The following is a 22356-nucleotide window of genomic DNA, read 5'->3' as shown; positions in this document are numbered from 1 at the left end:
ATCCCTGGACATTCCTCTCACTATAGCAGTGGTACAACTTGCTGTACGCAGACTTTCCTCACGTCTTCACTACCATCAAGATCCTCGTGTTCATATTGTTTAACTCATAACCTGTTGCTGCTAGTCATAGACTTTCCTCTAGCATCCTCTCACCATCTGCTGATTCTCCTGTTCCGCTAGTCACCCTGCTATCAGAAGACCACTGTGTGAATACACTACTCTGGTAAGACTACATCTGGTGATATCCTGGGCAAAGACTCTTAGTGCCCGTGACACCTCGTTTTGATTATCTATCGGTCACCAGGGTCCTAGGCTAGGTCTCCACCCTGCCGCCCTCTTTTTCTCTCTTATCCTCTCCTTATCTACTACACACACTGTCACTCCTTTGCATACCACAACAGGGTTCTTTACCAGTTCACTACTGCCAAAACGTGTCTATTTATCTTCAACATATGGTTGTCCCAAATGGGGCTGGTTAAATCTTCCTGTTTGATAACTGCTTATGTCTTCCCCTGACCAGTTTGTATATTTGTACAATGTGTGATGAAAAATATAAATAAAGTTGTAAATAATAAAAAAAAAAGCAGGTGTAGGGTAACAAACTCACAGGAGAGTGTTGGATGTTGTCCTACTGTAGCAGTGGTTTCAAGTGGAGTGTTCCACTCCTCTTCACCTACTGTTGAACTCCTGTATAACTCTTACTATGAGATATAGACTATATATATATATATATATATATATATATATATATATATATATATAAAATCTCTGCATACTCACTAGTATCATACTCACACAAATATACTAACTTGCAGCCTATGCAGGCTGAATAAGTAGGGTAACAGAACCATGAGAACAGCGGCTGTTGTTAATCCTCACTAGCCCCACATTACAAAGGCAGCATTATAATGCTTAAACAAATAGTGTATGGGGATAAGCATACCATTAACTTAATAAAACAGTACTGAGCACATTAGTGATAACTGGTGCGAATACATAGACATGTTGTAGAATATTTACAATTAAATGTGACCTTATTAGTCAAAGGACCACAGAGAAGATACAAAACCAACAAGAAACAGAGCCTAGATACCGGCATTAGGTAGGAGCCAATGTTATAAGAGAGGACAAAGAAAGATAAGATGTGACATATGGGTACTGTGACGCACAGTCCATGATAATAGGTTAACAGCGCTGACAATACAATAAAATAAATGCTCTTAGGCTGGATAAGGTAATAGACTTTATTTACTAATTTCCATCCCAACAATTGATAGAACAGAGAAGACAGAGGGCCTCATTTAGAGTCAGGAGCAAAGGAAACAAAGGAGAAAATTTGCACCTTGGCAAAACCATGTTGCATTGCAAAGGGGCAAATTTGAAATATGCAGACAGATTTAGAGTCAGGAGGCGCATGTCCTAGCTCAACTCTAACTTAAAATGTAAAAATAGAGCTGTCCAGTATATGTGTTATATGCAAAAGCAGACAGTATTTTTCTTGCATGCGAAAAAAAATAAATGCATTTGCACCCCTTGCATTGAAACTTTTCTTTGTTTGTATCTCCAAATGAGGCTCACAATTGTTTCTAGAATCTCTTTTAGCACCTCTGACTGCAATTATAGACACTAGAGAACAAGTGTCGGGCAATGAACATTGTCTTACAGAGGTTTATGGGTGAATAGTGATTTAACCTTCATTGTGGTAGGATAGTTAAACCTGTAAGCTAATACTGTTCATCCATTGGTTTTAATTTAGCAGCCTTACAGCCCCGTAGGTTTTATGGTCTACACATCATTTCTACACATGGATTATGTAAAAAATTAGGTTTGTATGGTAGGAGTTAGAAAGCTCTAGGAAGAGACATCAGTTGTGCTATCTGTCCCTTTATTATAATTATTAGGCTGCCGATAAACATTTCTCAAATTAACTGCAAGATTATACTGTCATGTCAGCGTTCCCCATGTCCACAGTGAGAAATAGCTTTTTCTCCAGTGTGGATTTTCTCATGTTTACAAAGGCCTGATTTACTGATAAAATATTTTCCATATCCAGTGCCAAACAATGTCTCTCTCTCAGGGTGACATTTCTGATGTCTTTTAAGATCTGAGATGCTGACGAAACATTTCCCACATTCAGAGCAGCAATGAGGTTTCTCACCTGTGTGACATTTCATATGTCTAATAAGATGAGAGTTTCTGATGAAACATTTTCCACATTGAGAGCAAGAATAAGGTTTTTCTCCTGTGTGACTTTTCCAATGTCTATTAAGATGTGAGTTTCTGAGGAAACATTTTCCACACTCAGAGCAAGAATATGGTTTCTCACCTGTGTGAATCCTTTGATGTACAACAAATTCTGACTTCCGCCTAAAACATTTTCCACATTCATAACACAAAAATGGTTTATCTCCTTGCTCCGGTTTATGTTTTCTGTACTCTTCAGAATAAATAGATGTATATTGTGCCTGTTCTGTGGGCGCATGTATATCTGTAAGATTTACTTCATCACATGAGACTGATTCCTCCTTAATAGGAGTAGACATATATTGTGTGTGATCTGTGGGTGTGTATATGTCAGTGTGTGGGAGATTTCCTTCTTCTTCACATGAGACCAGTCTCTCCTTTGTAGGAGTAGCAGTAAATTGTGTATGATCTGTGGGTGTATAAATGTCAATTTGCCCTTTACATGATACTGATTTCTCCTTAATATGACTAACTGTATATTGTGTATGATCTTTGGGTGTATAAAAGTCAGTATCTGTGAGATTTCCTCCTTCACATGACACTGTTTCCTCCTTTATACGAGTAGATATACATTGTGTATGATATGAAGGTGTATAAATTCTGTCTTCACATGAGACTGATTTCTCCTTAATATGAGTAGACATATATTGTGTGTGATCTGTGGGTGTATATATGTCAGTGTGTGGGAGATTTCCTTCTTCTTCACATGAGACCAGTCTCTCCTTTGTAGGAGTAGCAGTAAATTGTGTATGATCTGTGGGTGTATAAATGTCAATTTGCCCTTTACATGATACTGATTTCTCCTTAATATGACTAACTGTATATTGTGTATGATCTTTGGGTGTATAAAAGTCAGTATCTGTGAGATTTCCTCCTTCACATGACACTGTTTCCTCCTTTATACGAGTAGATATACATTGTGTATGATATGAAGGTGTATAAATTCTGTCTTCACATGAGACTGATTTCTCCTTAATATGAGTAGACATATATTGTGTGTGATCTGTGGGTGTATATATGTCAGTGTGTGGGAGATTTCCTTCTTCTTCACATGAGACCAGTCTCTCCTTTGTAGGAGTAGCAGTAAATTGTGTATGATCTGTGGGTGTATAAATGTCAATTTGCCCTTTACATGATACTGATTTCTCCTTAATATGACTAACTGTATATTGTGTATGATCTTTGTGTGTATAAAAGTCCGTATCTGTGAGATTTCCTTCTTCACATGACACTGTTTCCTCCTTTATACGAGTAGATATACATTGTGTATGATATGAAGGTGTATAAATTCTGTCTTCACATAAGACCGATTTCTCCTTAATATGAGATGTATATTGTGTGTGTTCAATGGTTGTATACATGTTGGTGAGGTTTCTTTCCTCACATGAAGTTGGTTTCTCAGTAACATTCTCCAGACAGTTGCTTGTGTTTTGATCATCTGTTGCCAAGTATTTTGCCATCTGGATATTTCTAATAATGTTGCGATCCTCAGTCACACAACCTAGTGAAGAAATAGGAGTGTTGGATCCACCAGATATTTTTGTATCCTCAACGAAATCTGCTGGAAAGAAAAACTGGTTAAACACATGTTCCCTTTCTTTCAAATCTTTCCACATGCAAATGCACTATCTAGATGGTGACCTAGCAATGATCCAGTTTACTTTGTAAAGGGTTAGGGATGGTCAGAGGAGCCTACAGCAATATAGAGAAGCCTTTAAATATCACGTCCACTATAAGATTATAGCCGTCATGTACTCTGTACTTTGACAAACATGATAGTGAGTCCTCTGATTGCAATTATAGACACTAGAGAACAAGTGTCGGGCAATGAACACTGTCTTACAGAGGTTTATGGGTGAATTGTGATTTAACCTTCACTCTGATTGTGGTAGGATAGTTAAACCTGTAAGCTAATACTGTTCATCCATTGGTTTTAATTTACCAGCCTTACAGCCCCATAGGTTTTATGGTTCACACATCATTTGTACACATGGATTATGTAAAAAATTAGGTTTGTATGGTAGGAGTTAGAAAGCTCTAGGGAGAGGCATCCGTTGTGCTATCTGTCCATTTATTATATTTCTTAGGCTGCCGATAAACATTTCTCAAATTAACTGCAAGATTATACTGTCATGTCAGCGTTCCCCATGTCCACAGTGAGAAATAGCTTTTTCTCCAGTGTGGATTTTCTCATGTTTACAAAGGCCTGATTTACTGATAAAATATTTTCCATATCCAGTGCCAAACAATGTCTCTCTCTCTCAGGGTGACATTTCTGATGTCTTTTAAGATCTGAGATGCTGATAAAACATTTCCCACATTCAGAGCAGCAATGAGGTTTCTCACCTGTGTGACATTTCATATGTCTAATAAGATGAGAGTTTCTGATGAAACATTTTCCACATTGAGAGCAAGAATAAGGTTTTTCTCCTGTGTGACTTTTCCAATGTCTATTAAGATGTGAGTTTCTGAGGAAACATTTTCCACACTCAGAGCAAGAATATGGTTTCTCACCTGTGTGAATCCTTTGATGTACAACAAATTCTGACTTCCGCCTAAAACATTTTCCACATTCATAACACAAAAATGGTTTATCTCCTTGCTCCGGTTTATGTTTTCTGTACTCTTCAGAATAAATAGATGTATATTGTGCCTGTTCTGTGGGCGCATGTATATCTGTAAGATTTACTTCATCACATGAGAATGATTCCTCCTTAATAGGAGTAGACATATATTGTGTGTGATCTGTGGGTGTGTATATGTCAGTGTGTGGGAGATTTCCTTCTTTTTCACATGAGACCAGTCTCTCCTTTGTAGGAGTAGCAGTAAATTGTGTATGATCTGTGGGTGTATAAATGTCAATTTGCCCTTTACATGATACTGATTTCTCCTTAATATGACTAACTGTATATTGTGTATGATCTTTGGGTGTATAAAAGTCAGTATCTGTGAGATTTCCTCCTTCACATGACACTGTTTCCTCCTTTATACGAGTAGATATACATTGTGTATGATATGAAGGTATATAAATTCTGTCTTCACATGAGACCGATTTCTCCTTAATATGAGATGTATATTGTGCATGTTCAATGGTTGTATTCTTGTTGGTGAGCTTTCTTTCCTCACATGAAGTTGGTTTCTCAGTAACATTCTCCAGACAGTTGCTTGTGTTTTGATCATCTGTTGCCAAGTATTTTGCCATCTGGATATTTCTAATAATTTTGCGATCCTCAGTCATACAACCTAGTGAAGAAATAGGAGTGTTGGATCCACCAGATATTTTTGTATCCTCAACGAAATCTGCTGGAAAGAAAAACTGGTTAAACACATGTTCCCTTTCTTTCAAATCTTTCCACATGCAAATGCACTATCTAGATGGTGACCTAGCAATGATCCAGTTTACTGTGTAAAGGGTTAGGGATGGTCAGAGGAGCCTACAGCAATATAGAGAAGCCTTTAAATATCACGTCCACTATAAGATTATAGCCGTCATGTACTCTGTACTTTGACAAACATGATAGTGAGTCCTCAGCCTCACTCATTCTGTTACGCATTTCACATGGCAGTAGACTGTTCATACAACAGACTGCACAATACGCACAAGCATCTGTTCAATAAAAGGTCACATTAGAACACATATTTGTTAATTTATTTTATCATTTACATTTTTTTTTAACAGTATAATCATTAATACAATATGTATTATATATATATATATATATATATTTATTTATTTTGCATTAAATACATAAATTAATACAGTGCATTTATATAGTCAATCTCATTTGCATACACATGTTCTGTGCTAGTTTGTGGCACACATGCTTGTAGTTTATAATACAAAGACTATGTGATGTCAGTCATCACTATCAGTGGCCACTTACACCTGCCCTGTAGCTGGTGCAAGTGATACGGCTGAAACCAGGACTACTTACGAAAAACACAGGACTTGAATCCGCCCCATCTGTGTCGGCTCGCCCTTGCTGTACGTGGCCTACGTTCATCCGCCCATCCCCTCCCCTGTTCCACCTTTCAAGTTGTAAACAGTCACAAGCATTTAGACATTGTGTTCATTGGTCCATTTTCAGACCAAAGAACAGAGCTATTTCACGCAAGATTCAGCAAGTAAGCGGATTTACATCTGAACATGATTCAAGCCCAATATGTCTACATAAAATCCATTATAAACCGTTTCTACAACTACTAATTGGACATAAAATAAGTCCAACACATCTACTTTCACATTTTTAGAACCACTCCTAAAAGGCAATAGGTTTTATTTGGGAAGTAACCTACAATAAAACCCCTTTACCTGAATTACAGGCTCTCCTCCATTGCACTGTTGGAGTTCATGATCATGATTATACTGAGACACACAAAGCAGGGACTGATATGCGAGTAGGCCACAAGTAGAGTTCTCTGTTGTCCCACTACTCGCTCTTGACATTGCACTGTTTTAGGTTGCCAACAAAATGGTCTCAGTGTGATAACTATTGAAGCTGGGTTTTTGAACGTCATCAAACTGAAGCTTTGCAATGACTGGAACAGGAGGACTACAAAAGCCTCCTCACTGAGACTGCTTGATATAATCAAAGACCCCATCAGCACTGTGGGGGTGTGCCAAGAGAGGGTCCCCTGGTATACAGGAGGAAGGGTGAAGAGTTACTGTTACCAATTTTAAGTATAGAGAAGGAATTTTTATTCAAACAGAAAACCGAGCACCTGGCAAAGTGGATAGACTTTTTTTTAGATTTTCTGCCATGACCTGTGTCTTGGTCAAAAATAAGAAATAAACTGTGCCACAGCTCGGAGTAGGGAGGACTGTAGTAGAACGCACGTATAAACATTCTAAAGAAGGGCCCAGGGCCATGATCAAATAAGGGGTCTTGTTAGCGATACAAATTAGATGTATTGTCTGTCTCATTATCCATAGCCTGATTCCCACCTATAAAACAGACCTAGTCCAGGTGGATCAGTATTGAGATAATGGAGTTCAACCTAGTTGCCAAACTCTTTGCAAAAAGCTTAAGGTTTGCATTATGCAGGAGAGATAGCAGCAGTAAATGCAACAGAGGTTCATTACTTTCCTGTATTTTGTCACAAAAACCACTCTTGTAGCCATGTTAGTGATTTGGTGGCTTTTTGTGAGATAACTGCATTCAACTGGCCCTTAAGAGAATAGAGCTGCATGCCTACTCTAGTGTTCAGTAATGCAGGTGCGACTTTGGGACTCTAGGGATGCCACTCTCTCCCTGAAGTGCTTCTTCCAAAAATATAAAATTGGTGAACTGAAAATTGGTGATTGTGTGCAAACACTTTGAACAGGAAGATTCACATGCTAACCAGACATTGTTTGCCATGTTTAAATATGGGCAGACAGGATAAAAACTTTTTGGGGGCCTGGCTTGAAACCTGTAAAAATAAAAAAATAAAAAAAGCCATAATAATGATATATAAAATAGTAGTAGGTAACTATTGGAAGTGCAGGGGGATCGTACAGGATGGAGACTGAGAATCCATTGTGGCTTTCAAAAGAGGAAGGAGTAGAAGCAATGCCAATTAGGTTTTCCCCATATATGAATTCCAGCTTCCAGTCCAGACATGGAGAGATTTTGGGCTACGTGTAGTGTTTGTATCATATGAGGTACTGGTGTGCTTGGTGTCACAGATGCCTGGGTGAACCAGGAGCTCTTGGTCTGGAGTTTTGGCTGCAATCAGTGTGTTGTCCTTAGAGACTGGCAGATGGAAGGGGAAGCCCCAACAATATTTTATGTTGTGTTTCTGCAGGGCTTTGGTGATTGAGTTGCTAACAAACGGGTCCCCTGTTGGAGGAGGTCTGAAAAGTGAGGTAGCGGAGCTCTGATTCTTCATAGGCCTTAAAAACACCAAATACTATCTTGTTTGCAGGCCATAGGAGAGTGTAAGTAGAGTGCCCGCAGTTCTCTGAGAGAGACAGGTAACATTTATTAACCATTTGGATAATAGTGAAATCCCGACGAGTATGGACCCGGTCGGCAGAATGAAGGGGTAGCTCAATGGAGTTATAGGCCAGACGGCTCTGGAAGTCTGGATAAAAATAGGCCGCAACAGGGCCAGGTTCCTGGAGTGTCACGGTTTGGTATTCTGGACTCTGGATCCGTTCAGTGATGTTGTGAGAACGGATCCTCAGGGAGAATTAACAATACACGGGTAAGTGGAAATGGTGACCCAAGGTTCAAACAGATGACAGATGCAGGATAAAAGTACAATCAGCGGTTTAATGATGACTGAATGAATATACAGATAAGTCTTGGTAGATGCATAGATACTAGAAATGTAGTACAAGGTGGGCGGAGCCACCGGCAATTTCATAGACAATATGAATAATCAAATGGAGATGGCTTAGAATGAACAGTCCAGCAATAGGGTGGAAAGAATGAGGCACAGGGGTATGGTATCACAATAGCACAGCACATATCAAAGGAGAGTTTAACAGTCCAGGTAGCAGTAGATACACAGTAGATGCGGCAGGGACCCGATACCAAATAGTGCCTTAATGCTTTCAATGATACTTGAACAGTTCAGCCAGGAAAGAGGACAACAAGCAGCTTGGTAATGCGACCTGTAATTCCACTGAGCCGGAGTGACCAATGCGGAACAGGCGTGACATACAGTAGAGATGATTTGCAGCTTGAGCGGTATAGCCCGTGAAGTTGCACACGTCGGAGGTGGTTGTAGCTTGAGCGGTATAGCCCATGATGTAGCACACTGTGACGGTGGTTGCAGCTTGAGCGGTATAACTCAGAGTAGCACACAGCGGAGGTAGTTGCAGCTTGAGCGGTATAGCCCGTGGAGTAGCAACACAGTAGAAACAGGTGCAGCTGGAGCAGTATAGCCTGAGATGTAGCAACGCAGCAGAGGTAAATGCGGTTTAAGTGGTACCACCTGTAGAGTAGTAACAGCAGAGACGGGTGCAGCTGAAGCGAGTTAGTCCATGGTGTAGCACACAGCGGAGGTGGTTGCAGCTTGAGCGGTATAGCCCTTGGAATGGCAACACAGCAGAGACAGGTGCAGCTGAGTGGTATAACCCGTAGAGTAGAACCACAGTGGAAACAGGTGCAGCTTGAGCGGTACAGACCGAGGAGTAACAATACAGCAGACGATCCAGATGAGAGCTCATAGAATAGGTAAGGACCTAACCAGACAGGTAACTTGATCAACAGGCCCAGAGGAAAGGGAGGAAGTGCCTTTTCAAGTCTGGAGCCAACACAGGAACCAATAGGAATCTAATTAGAAGTGGACAGGTAATCGGTCTGCACATGCGCAGATCAGCACTTAGAGGTTTGAAGTCTGTTAATGAGACACATGTGAGTGTCCCAGTCTTGGTGTATGGAAACCGAATGAGCAGTGTGTGACATGGAGTCAGGAATATGGACTAATTCACATCTGGAATCAATGAAGGGAAGCCAGCCAGTCACACATGTATAGGTATGTTATTTCCATAAAAGACAAGAAAATTTGAAGCACAGCTTTTTGGCGGTAGGCCATACCCATGGAAGGGCAGAGGGCAATGAAAAAATCTAATTGGCTCATTAGACTGGCCTGGTGATTTAGGGGTGAAGTAGGGGTAGATCTGAGGCAATATAGCCACAAAACACACTCAATGGAGGTAGATTATTGCTGGGTATCAGCAGAGCTGTAAGTGAATTCAACTATCACACATGGTGATTGTTACAATACTGGGGCACTGTTGTCAGACAGCAAAGTCAGCACTTACCAGGCTATCTTCAGCCTATCACTAATTCTCACCCTGTTATCAGTAAGCATACAGATTCATGAGACCCAAAAGGATTCAGGAGATAAGAGGAAGAATTGCGGTCCTTCGCTATATCCTCCGATTCTTTAGTCAGGTTCAGTGTAAGATGTAACCACTCGCCAGTCCTGACATCCAGATTCACAATCACAAAGTCTCTCTCTGGTCTCCAGATACAGCCTTTAATCCAGTCTTCGGTTCCCATCCAACTTGAATTGATGTTCTTATCTCCAGGGGTTGGATCTCAAACAAAGGAGTCTAATCACTGGAGATGTAAATAGGCATTGTTCCTGGATCTCAAACACAGGTGCCTAACCACATGTGGCATTGTTCCAGCGTTAACTCCTTCCTGGTCTGCAGATGATTGCTCTACCCAGGGTTGTTATGGCTGTTTTTCAGACTTAGTATTGGTACAAGCATGAAAGCATATATTATACAGTACACAGATATACTGTTACACATATAGGGCCTGATTCATTAAGGAACTTAAATTAAGAAGTTTCTTATTTAAGTCTCCTGGACAAAACCATGTTACAACGCAAGGGGTGAAAATTAGTTTTCTGTTTTGCACATAAGTTAAATACTGACTGTTTTTTCATGTAGCACACAAATACTTGATAGCTTATTTGTACACTGAAATTTAAAGTTGATATTTGTGTGCTACATGAAAAAACAGTCAGTATTTAACTTATGTGCAAAACAGAAAACTAATTTTCACCCCTTGAATTGTAAAATGGTTTTGTCCAGGAGACTTAAATAAGAAACTTCTTAATTTAAGTTCCTTAATGAATCAGGCCCGTAATGAATACTGAGAAGAGAGCGAGCCCCAGAGAACTAAAACTGTATTTGAAATGTCAATCCACACCTGTCATGTCAATCCATCTCCTGAGGATCTGGGGTTCTGGGGAGCAACAGGAGTAAAATGTACTCCTGACCAAAGTCCACACTTTGTGCATCCAGGGTGAAATTACCTGCTTGTTGTGTCACAGCGCACTCGTCTGACATCCTCCTATACTGTGTGACCACATTACATATATGGAAAACCCTCATCTATTACCAATTTATCAGTGGTCCTCACTTATTCATTATATTTAATTGCAACTTAAAACATAATGAAATTATAAAGTGAATGTCTTAAATAGTATTTATTTATAGACCCCATATATGTAATGTGAAGGACAATAGTAACTTGACAGTACACTGATAGATCACCTACATCACATAAACAAAGCAAATATACAAATAGATGTAAAATGTCTGGCAAATCAATTACAGACCATAAATGTGTGGGTATTAAACCAATCACATGGGCTTAAGAGAGTAAACAGACATTTGTTTTTTGCTTGTGTATCTCAAGGCAGCCAAGGAGAAGGTTTGGGAGACATCTGCCATGCCTTCTTACAGTCTATGTCTCTTTACTCTGCAGTTAGCTTTTGCCCTGAATGAAGATCACATCTAGCCAGCAAAGAGTGAGAGTGTGTGTGTGTGAGAGTGTGTGTGTGTGTGTGTGTGTGAGAGTGTGTGTGTGTGTGTAAGAGTGTGTGTGTAGTCACCAGGACAGGTAAATACTTAGTGGGGGTCCTCTCCATTCCTATATGTGAAATAACAGCACATAAACTATGGATGTACAGCCCAGCAAAGTTCTTTCTCCGACAGTGTATGAGACACCCAGATCCATCATTCCTACATTATACATATGTAACAATGTATTTTTACACATCTGATATATTCACAGACAGGATTGTGATTAAACATCTTCTTACCCATTGATGTGAGAGGCTGGTGATTCTCCATTGTCATGTCCTGGTACAGATCCTTGTGTCCCTCTAAATACTCCCACTCCTCCATGGAGAAATAGACAGTGACATCCTGACACCTTATAGGAACCTGACACACACAATGATACAGTCATCACCCAGACACATCCCCTGGTGTTACTGTATAATGTCCCATTCCCAGCAGTCACCTCTCCAGTCAGCAGCTGAATGATCTTGTTGGTGAGTTCTAGAATCCTCTGGTCATTGTTTCTCTCATGTATCAGTGAGTGAGGTGGAGGTTCCATGATGGGGCTCTGGGTCCTGCTCAGTCTTCCTGATACACTGTGACTGCTGCTGGGTATCACAAACTCAACAGATGTCTTCTTTATTACGGTGTAATCCTATGTATTGGGGTATACATTAATGAATGGTAAAGCAAAATTAAAAACTTAATATGCCTTAAAATGCATCAAAAACTAAAATACAGATCAGGTGATTATCATCAATGATATTTTAATTGATTGCAATTGATTAAAAGCAAATACACAATTGTTCCAAACCTGCCCTCATGTCTTCCCTCCCTATAATAACTAGCTCAGTGGACTTCTGTTATTCAAACTGGGACAGCTTCAATACATTTTGAATGTGACAGCAGGACCGATCTCTCACTTATCATATTACTGCAACCCTATGCCAGTTTATCATCAAGCATAACAGGCCTACAAAGCCATCAACAACACTGCCTCACCCTATATCTCTTCCCTAGGGGTAAATGTATTAATGTCCGGATTCTTCAACTCCGGCGTATTCAGCGTCTTCGGCGATTATATTTAAAGCGGTGCTGCATTGTAAAGGGAAACTTCCCTTTACAAAGCAGCGCCGCTTTAAATTTAATCGCCGAAGACGCTGAACACGCCGGAGTTGAAGAATCCAGACATTAATACATTTACCCACTAGTCTTCACATACTACCCAAATAGTCCAGTTCTACCTGCCAATAACCAACTCCTATCATCCTCCATTATCACCATTACACACTCCCAACTTCAGGACTTCTCCTGTGCTGCATAAATACTTTAGAATACAATTCACTGCTCCATTCAGTTAAGGACTACCGTTTCATCTTTTAAACGTTACCTGAAAATGAACCTCTTCAGGGAACCCTATCAACTTCCATACGTTTCGCTACAGCTAGTTCACCTGGCCGGTCCATATGGAACTGACCACTTGACAAAGTACATTTTTGTGGAAATACTTATTGTACAACTCATTATCATCAACGATCATTTATAAGGCTCCACAAATTCCATAGTGCTGCACAGTAGGCATACAAATAAAACAATGCAAATAAGCAGTACAACAAATACGTGAATACAATTCAGTATAATAACAAACCTGCTATACAAATACAAGTAAGAATAATAACAGGTCGCCCAAATACACGTACCTGTGCATGAGTTAAATAGACAGCATAGCACCCACACAAAATACAGCATGAGACATCACAGGGACATACAAAATAGACAAAAAGGGGAAGGACACGAGCCATTGGGTGGAGAGGACCCTGTCTGTGAAAGCTTACATTGTGTAGCCAGGGTTTAAAGAGAAACAGAAGGAGCAAATGGGACACAAGTGGACGTGGAGGAAGTAGAGGCAGTGGATATGGGGGTCTAGAAGTGGGTAGGGTAGGCAAGTATGAAAAGTTGGGTTTGAGGGAATGTTTGAAAGATTGAAGGTTGTGGGAGAGTGAAGGAGTTCCATAGGTGGGATGCAACGCAGGAGAAGTCTTGGAAATGGGAGTGAGAGGAGAGGCGTAGGTCAGAGGCCTAGCAGAGTATTCGAGCTGGGGTGTATCTCGTGACAAGGTCAGAGGTGTATGAAACATGAGCTGTTTAAATTGAATTCTGGAAGGAATGGGGAGCCAGTGAAGGTTGCAGCAGATGAGGAGTGGCAGGAGAAGAAGATTAGTCTCCTGCCACTCCTCATCTGCTCAGTCTAGTCACATATTTTTACAATGTTGCATAGGAGGATGCGACAGGGCAGCGGGCCAGGGGAACAGGTGCGTGTGATGTTGGCAACCATGAGGGAAATGTGGGGGTAGTGATTAGTAGGGGGAAAGATAATTAACTCCGATTTGGACATATTAAGTTGGAGGCAGTGTTGGGACCCCCAGGTGGAAATGGCAAAGAGGCAATGGGACACACAGAATAAAACGTAAGGAGTTTGTGGGAGGAAAGGTAGATTTGGGTGTCGTCTGCATAGAGGTGGTAGTATAGGCTGGAGGAGCATATGAGTTTGCTGAGTACAGAGAGAAGAGCAGAGGGCAGAGAACAGAGCTTTGAGGGACTCCGATAGAGAGAAGTGCAAGAGTCAGAAGTAGAGAATGAAGGAACAACCAGTTGAGGCGAACCAGAAGAGGACAGTGTCACAGAGGCCAAGGGAGTGAATGGTATCAGGGAGAATAGAATGTTCGAAGGTGTTGAAAGTCACGAAGAGGTCAAGGAGTACGAGAAGGAAGAAGAGGTCCTTTGACTTAAGCTAAAAGAAGATCAATAGTCACTTAAGTGAGGGCAGTTTCAGTGGAGTGAAGAGGGAAGATGCAAGACTGTACAGGATTAAAAAGAGGTTGGGGGAGAGAAGGTGGTTCAAGAAAAGCTGTTCAAGAATTTTGGAGTCAAAGGGGAACAGAGAAATAGGTTGATAGTTGGAGAAAAAGGAAGGGTCAAGTTTTTGAGAACAGTGGAGTAAAGAGCACGTTTGAAGGAAGAGGGGAAAACGCTGGAGGAGATGGAAAGGTTGAAGAGGTGAGCAAGGTGCCAGCAAGCGTTGGAGGTGAGGGAGAGGAAGAGCTTGGAGAGAACATCGTCAAGTAGGCTGGTTGAGAGATAAGGAGGAGAAGGAAGAGAGGAGACTGAGCATCTCGGAGGGAAGGAACTGAAAACAGCAGGTTGAGTGTAGGATAGGGTGTGTAGAGCTAGGTGGATCTGGTTAGAGAACATTTCATGTTGGTGACCCCAAGTTTGCCTTTAAATTACATGACAAAGTCAAGAGCGGTGAGTTAAGAAAGGGTAGGTGGTGGGGGAGAACAGAGAAGCAAGTTGACAGTGGCAAAGAGGTGGCAGAGATTGTTGGACAGGGAAGAGCAATTTAAAGTAGGTTTGTTTGGTAAGAGAGTGGGCAGTGTTGCGGGAAGAAAATATTAATTTGAACTGGATGTAGTCTGCGTCGGAGTGAAAATTTCTTGTTTGGTATTCGACAGAGTGGAAGCAAGTTTGTAGATAGCGAGTCAGTGAGGAGTGCAAGGGTTGGGGTTTGGAGTGCCAGAGCCAAAGTGGCTGGGTCTGCTGCGTCAAGGTCATTGGAGAGTGTGGTATTGTAGAGAGAAAAGATAGTGTTGGGGCAGAACTGGGAAGAAATGGGAGAGAGGAAGGGTTCTAGAGAGGTCGAGAAGAGGATAGGGTCGAGGTCATTGTTGCTGTGTGTGTATGCCTTTGAGTGGGAGAGCAGGAGGTAGGGAGAGGTAAAGGGAAGGAGGCTGTGGTCAGAGAGCAGAAAGATAGGATTAGAGAGGTCACAAAGGTGAGAGAAGGCAAGGTCGAGAGAATGACAGTTACTATGGGTGGGAGACCATTAGGAGAAGGCTAGCAGGAGGTGGGGATATTGAAATGCCAGGGAATAAGAGTGGGTAGGTCAGCGAAGAGGAAGTGGAGACAAAATGGTCAAAGATTCGTGAAGGAGGACCGTGGTGGCGGTAGATGAACGTGACTCGTAGGTGAAGAGGATAGAACAGCCGAATAGAATGAACTTTGAAGAAAAAGAAGGAGAGAAAGGGTTCATGATGGATGATGCTGTAGGTGCAGCCAGGAGTCAGTAGGATGCCTTACACCTTTTTACAACTAAGCACTTGTAACCTTTCTATGATTCCCTCATATCCTTTGGATTGTAAGCAGGGTTCTCCCACTTTCTGTTTCACTTAACTCCCTATTGTGTCATTATATGTTCTCAATTCGCTCCATCTGCTGTAGTCGTGCATTTCCTAAGCATAATAACACACTCATTGCTCTACAGCTTGGAATATTTACAAACGGTGACCCAGAAAAAGAAGATGGGAGTGGAAATCCCTTTATCCCTGCATTTGTTAATTAAATACACAAGCACAATGAGATACCATTAAACTGTTATACTGTTACACAGTAGTAATAACAAAGATGCATAGAGCAGATAGGGATGCAAAAAGAAGTAGCAGGCGCACATCCAATCAGTTTGAAAGTCCTAATATACAAACTAGATTTATGCACCAGGGCCTTCTAATTAAGTATTATTTCTTATTTCACTGTAATTACATTGTCTATATATTGCTATTGTGTAAAGTCATTACATTGCAGTGTGACATTCCCCATTTTACTAATACAAATCAAGTCTTTAGGTTCCTGTTAAATTAATAGAGATAATAGTGATGTCCCTGTGACAATCCCAGATCACCTCACCTCTCCAGTCAACAGGTAGATGATGTCCAGAGTGAGATTTAATATCTTCTCAGTCATGTGACTCATGTCCTTATCCATTCTCAGTGAGTCAAGATAGGACTCTTTCCACTATAGACACTGTGAACTGTGGTAAAGATGCTCTCCCGTCCCTCACAGCTTGATTGCTTAGGGAAAAACATAAAAATTATAATAAACATCAAAAGGATTATACCTACAATCTATGCAAGTATAAAGTAAAAGTTGATATTAAGCCCACTTCACTAGATATATACAACCTTGATCATCCTTCGTAGATGTCCCAGTGATCTAATGTCATAACAGTCACAAAATAGCATTCACGAGTCTGTGTAATGTGTGTGTGTCTCAAAGAGTTAATCTGTTTGGTCTGTCTAGCAATGAATAAATCCACTCTTTATATCGCATGCTTACATTTAATTCCCAAAATTCTGCAACCACCAGGTTTGTGTCAATAGATTAACTCTTAAAATAAAGCATAGGTTCCTCCCTCCCCAATCGCTAATGGCAAACAACAAGAGTTAGCAAAATAATACCCTGTATTTCAGTTTTGTAGCATTTATAAACAGCCAAGCTGTCTGAATGAGTACAGTAAGAACGTAAAGACAAAATCTTATTAAATGAGGTTTAACATCAGAAATTACTCACAAAGCTTAATGTAAAATAATAAATAATAATAATATGACCTACAGAATTAAAATTATGCAAGCAAGTTACTTTAAAAATAAAAAGGAAAAAAAAATCATATAATTCCTTCATTTCTGTGCTAGGGGGAGCAGATATTTTGGACAGAACTTCACTAATTAAGTGATCCCTTTAGTGTGACAAAGTACAACAGCTTTTCATGTGTTTTAAAGTCAAGTATGTCCCACTCAGTCCCCTCCCTTCTGTGGTAGTGGTTTCAATGAACAGAGCATAAAATTACCTACACGTAGACATGAAGCATCACTATAGACTATTAATTATTTGGGCTAATACTTAATTTCCAAATTTGCTACTAAGCTGCCCCCAAACTCGGCATATTTTATGTACCCATCTGTCCTGATTAAACATACATACAGAAATTGATGCCAGTATGAGTTTTTAACATTGATTCTCTGATGCATTTCTCTTTCATATATGAAACTTCGGTAGCTGCTCTATGACTTTGTTTTTAAATTTGTTGTGCCATGCATTATCTCCCAGGCTGATTTAATCCTGTGCCAGAGACATCCCATTTTATTGAACAGTCCACAAGCTTTGAAGTCGATTACCAATAAATTACTGTTCCTGCTGTATGTGCCGACAGTGTATGTATATCGATGACAATAACATTGGCAGCAATGTGAAACATGGCACATCCTTCATTGACAATGCCCTTCTTACTTTAGCAGAGCCAAAGCTCTGTCTTTACAGAGCCTTGTCACTTTTTTTATTTGAGACATTGGGCTATATTTACTAAGCTGCGGGTTTGAAAAAATGGGGATGTTGCCTATAGCAACCAATCAGATTCTAGCTTTCATTTATTTAGTACCTTCTACAAAATGACAGCTAGAATCTGATTGGTTGCTATAGGCAACATCCCCACTTTTTCAAACCCGCAGCTTAGTAAATATACCCCCTTGTGTCAATTATGATATGTTGGTTATGCTCAAGAACAATAGTATATGTTTCCTGAAGACAAACATATCCTTCAAAGCCTATCTGACATCTCTCCACTTCGATGGGTAAGATGTTATACATGTTTGTGTATTGTTTGATCTGGACTCCTGTCTCACATTACAAAGCAAAGCAAATTTATTTCAAATTAACTTTTCGCCAAGTTCATATTGCGTATGAATTCCCCAGTTCCTTCGCAAATTTTCACCTGTTGCTTTTTTTCCTGAGACTGCAAGTGCCTAATTTATATTCAGTAATTTAGTAAAACAGCAGAAAAACTCCATTCAAATTAACCTCCAGTAGCTGCCATTCAGCTCAATTTTAAACAATGTAGTTCCACTTGTGGGGTAAATTCTTCAGTAAACAATAGTTAAAACAGGGCTATGGTACTCAACCATAATTTATTTTTTCCCACACAACCCTGTGTGCAAGATCTGTTAGTCTGTCTATATGCTTTAAATAATGTAATAGAATGGACAGCTTGGACACCAAACATCATATACAATTAGTCCTCCATCTATTAATTTGATTTGGTCACCGACATGCCACTACTAGATAGGTCACTTTTACATTTAAGTCATTAAATAGCTTTCATCCATAAAAGAAAATACATTTTAAAGTGTAAAGTAAAGATAAAACAGACATCACAGTCATACCTATAGCAGGAGCTAGATTATATAATCAGTGTCAGGGCTGTATACGCCTGTATATTACAAATCTTCTACCAGCTCCTCTTATACCAATGTTTCAGACCAGTACAGATCTAAAGTATCCAATGCCTCCTACTATATGATCAAAGATCCCTCTACCTCTGATTAAACTTGGATCATATGACACCAGAATTTACTACTCCTCTCTATAATGTATAATCAGTATCAACTCCTCCTGTATAATGGGTCCTGTATATTCATTATTTACCTGCAATCACTACCAGTGGGGATATATATCAGCTCCTTCTTCCTACTGAGTGAACAGAGCCGGAACCTGCATCTCACTTCCGGTTTGTGCGGTCCACCATACTTTCGGGTTGTGCGGTCCACCATACTTACGGGTTGTGCGGTCCACTATACTTCCGGGTTGTGCGGTCCACCCTACTTCCGGGTTGTGCGTTCCACTGACAGGATTGTACTCTCTTTATCCTTCCCCCTAGGAGGTCACAGCTCTTAGTGACATAGTCTATGTAGCTGCTATCAGTGTAGGAAGAGTTGCCGCATTGCCAGCTGAACTTCCAGAATGTATTGCTGTCTCATCCCGAGACACAAGGACACATTTTCTTTTGTTGAATGTCGATGCAATATTTTCAGAACAGCCAGTGGATCAGTTCCTGAATTGGAACCCTTGGAAAGTATGGTATAGGTGTGTGAGAACTATTAATGTTTTATCCTATATATTAAATTTTAGATATATGTTTTTATAGAGTAGGCTTATTAGTACATCTTAATCATTCTGAGGCAGTGTCTGAAATGGTGACCTACACCAGAAAACAGTAAAATAACTTAAAAAAAAAAGGAGAAGAACTCTGGGCAGGATTCTAGTCTGCTGCTCCCTGAGCAGCAACTCTATGAAATTATATATTCTCCAGTTTATATAAACATACAGAGTATGTGTAGAGCTACAGAGTAGGTGTGTGTTAGGTCAAAGATTCCCTTTAAATACAGCATAATTATTTTGCTTCAATTTTATTTATAAGCTATAACAAACATTTAAAAATACATGTTTATAAAAGAATCTAATGTAGAATTATGTCAATATCCATTCACTTGTGTGCAACACCCCCTCACTCCGGCTCTGAGAGGGGTTCCTCCACCTAAATCTTCTCTCATGCTTCTGAGGGAGTGGAAAAAATGGGCTCTTCCACCAGAAGACAATTCTGGAGACTCCTTGCAGCTGACACGCAGCATGTTAAGCACACACACAGAATAGTAGTTTTCTGTAAAAGCCATCTAGGCACATTTATTAAAAGGTCAAGGGAGGAAGTTACTGATCAGATAACAACAGGATTAAGAACAACAAATACAGGGGCGCACGCAGGGTGGATTTCTGGGTCTCCAGAAACCCCTCCCCTCCGCTAGCGAAGTGCCCCACATTGCGGCACTGTACTATACAGCAGCCGCGGCGCTGTCAAAGAAGCATCCACGACGGTGCTGTATTGTATACAGCACCGCCGCGGACGCTTCTTTGACAGCGCCACAGCTGCTGTATAGTACAGTGCTGCCGAACCATGACCTTATCTGTTAGGAGTTTGTATGTTCTCCCCCCATGTTTGCATGGGTTTCCTCCCACATTTCAAAAACATACTAGTAGGTTTAGTGGCTGCTAACAAATTGACCCTAGTCTGTGTGTGTGTGTGTGTGTGTGTGTGTGTGTATGTTATAGAATTCAGACTGTAAGCCCCAATGGAGCAGGGACTGATGTGAGTGAGTTCTCTGTACAGCGACGCAAAATTAGTGGCGCGGTTGCAATAGAATGAAACATAGGCTTTCAATATGAACAGTAAAATTAAACAACACAGTGGCAATCCAACCGTATAGTGTGTATGCGAGTATACACACTAGTATACCCAGTATGGGTATACTCGCATACACACCATACTTGCTAAGTACGGAGAGCAGCACAAATTGCAGGTGCAGTGATAAGTGGTGTTGTGAACCACATCATTTTGGTTCCACCCCTGCTGTGAAATGCTGTGATCACGTCATCACCCTGCGCAGGCCCAAAATGACAAGAAAAACGGTGAATCATCTAATTCAGGCCTCTAGTTTGTCCACTTCACTAGGAAATTCAGGTGTCCCCCGACATTCCAGGAGTGGATGTGAGGATGATACATAGCCCATCATTAGGGAAACTACTAAACACTATAATAGTGTTGTTAATGTTAGGTACCGTTGGGTACCCGGGTTACTTAGTCATGCAATATATAAATGCAATAGTCTCTATCAGTGGTAGTGCAGATGATGAACGTGTTAACTATTGGTAGGTTGGCAAGGCTCAGAGAATATGTGCTGTCTCTAGTAACCTTCTCACTGGTATAAATCCCTCATGTACATAAGAAAGCAAGAAGCGATAACTGTTGTAATAGTATTTGTTAGAGATGAGAGCAATGTCCAATAAACAATCCAAGGTCAGAAGCAGGCAGCATGCAAAAGCAGAGTCCAGTAAACAAACCGAGGTCAGGGACAAAAGAGAAGCAAGTTCCAGATCACAACCACAGAGCATACACTAAGCACAGGTTTAGCACACTGGGTCAGAACACACATGATCCACCTAAAGAATGTGAATCGGCAGCACATGTGAATAGACTCGGACCTGTTCTTAAGAGACCAGGGGCTAGATTTACTAAACTGCGGGTTTGAAAATGTGATGTTGCCTATAGCAACCAATCAGATTCTAGCTGTCATTTTGGAGAATGTACTAAATGATAGCTAGAATCTGATTGGTTGCTATAGGCAACATCTCCACTTTTTCAAACCTGCAGTTTAGTAAATATACCCCCAGGAGAGCAGCATAAAAGTGCATAGCAAACAGTACTGCAAGCCAGAAGAACGGCGGCACCTGACTGAAAGATGCCGGCCAAAACTGCTGATCTCATTGGTCACAAGTTTTGTTTTGGTAGTTCCTTCCACATATTGGAGTGTAGTATTCACTGCTAAAAACTTTTTGCAGGGATGTATGTTTTCTAGACAAAAAAAATTTCTTTAACCAAAACCCCAATGAAATCTATTGGTCCCCTTTGCTTATTCTACTTTTCCAGAGACCCCAGGACCTGACATGTTCAGTGAGAATATTATTCTGTTCTCATAAAACATCAGTGTTAGAAAGTTCCAGAGAAAAGTTTAAAAAAAACATGTTAAAACCTTGCATCCTACACGCCCTTGTGACACCACTTTTCACTCCATCTTGATTTACCCAATATTTGGCTGTGTAGCCTGTTTAACTGCTTATGTATTTGTTATACTCTTGATTACTGGCACATGTCCTAACTATGTAAACATAATTCTTAAAGAAAAAAAAAACCTTGCACACTAGGACATGCCGACACAATTTCATTGGGAGATTAATGTATACTGATGTTTTGTGTCATTTTGAAGAAAACCAAGCCTTAAAATGTATAACTGACTAACGGTGCTACCAAACTATCATCAACTACTTTTATGTGCAACGATCATATATTATATTCTTAAGAAGCATGATACGCTCATCAATGTGGTCTTATCAATGTAAAATACCGGTTTGAAAGGAGCCCGAGTACCCTACTACAAAAAGGTCTTGGAATGTTGTGGGTACAACAAGTAAACAATTTATTTCTTTAATCTGTACCTATATTCTGTGCCATTAATATTCCTTCTCCGTGTCAACATTTTATGATTGTCCAATGCCGAACCTAAGTTTAAGTGACACTAAAACATTAATTTCAAACAGAATTT

The 22356-nt window shown here is 40.4% G+C and overlaps 1 protein-coding gene across 2 annotated transcripts; it reads right to left on the bottom strand.

Annotated features, from left to right (window-relative positions):
• Nucleotides 1-1230: 1230 nt before the first annotated feature.
• Nucleotides 1231-18916, bottom strand: LOC142159803 (uncharacterized). 2 transcript variants are annotated; one of them, XM_075214550.1, is made up of 5 exons: nucleotides 18851-18916; nucleotides 16280-16443; nucleotides 11800-12194; nucleotides 5371-5544; nucleotides 1231-3802 (listed from the first exon to the last, which is right to left on the bottom strand). In XM_075214550.1, exons 3-5 carry the CDS (start codon nucleotides 11882-11884, stop codon nucleotides 1950-1952), a joined length of 2112 nt encoding a protein of 703 aa, XP_075070651.1. In that variant the 5' UTR covers nucleotides 11885-12194; nucleotides 16280-16443; nucleotides 18851-18916; the 3' UTR covers nucleotides 1231-1949. The 2 variants fall into 2 exon arrangements, with proteins under 2 accessions (XP_075070651.1, XP_075070650.1); XM_075214549.1 differs by lacking the exons at nucleotides 5371-5544; nucleotides 11800-12194; nucleotides 16280-16443; nucleotides 18851-18916 and adding an exon at nucleotides 4591-5340.
• Nucleotides 18917-22356: the final 3440 nt, after the last annotated feature.

Source organism: Mixophyes fleayi, chromosome 6, assembly GCF_038048845.1.
Source record: "Mixophyes fleayi isolate aMixFle1 chromosome 6, aMixFle1.hap1, whole genome shotgun sequence".
In the NCBI taxonomy this organism is placed as follows: domain Eukaryota; kingdom Metazoa; phylum Chordata; class Amphibia; order Anura; family Limnodynastidae; genus Mixophyes; species Mixophyes fleayi.
This window is presented reverse-complemented; position numbering and strand designations above follow the sequence as displayed.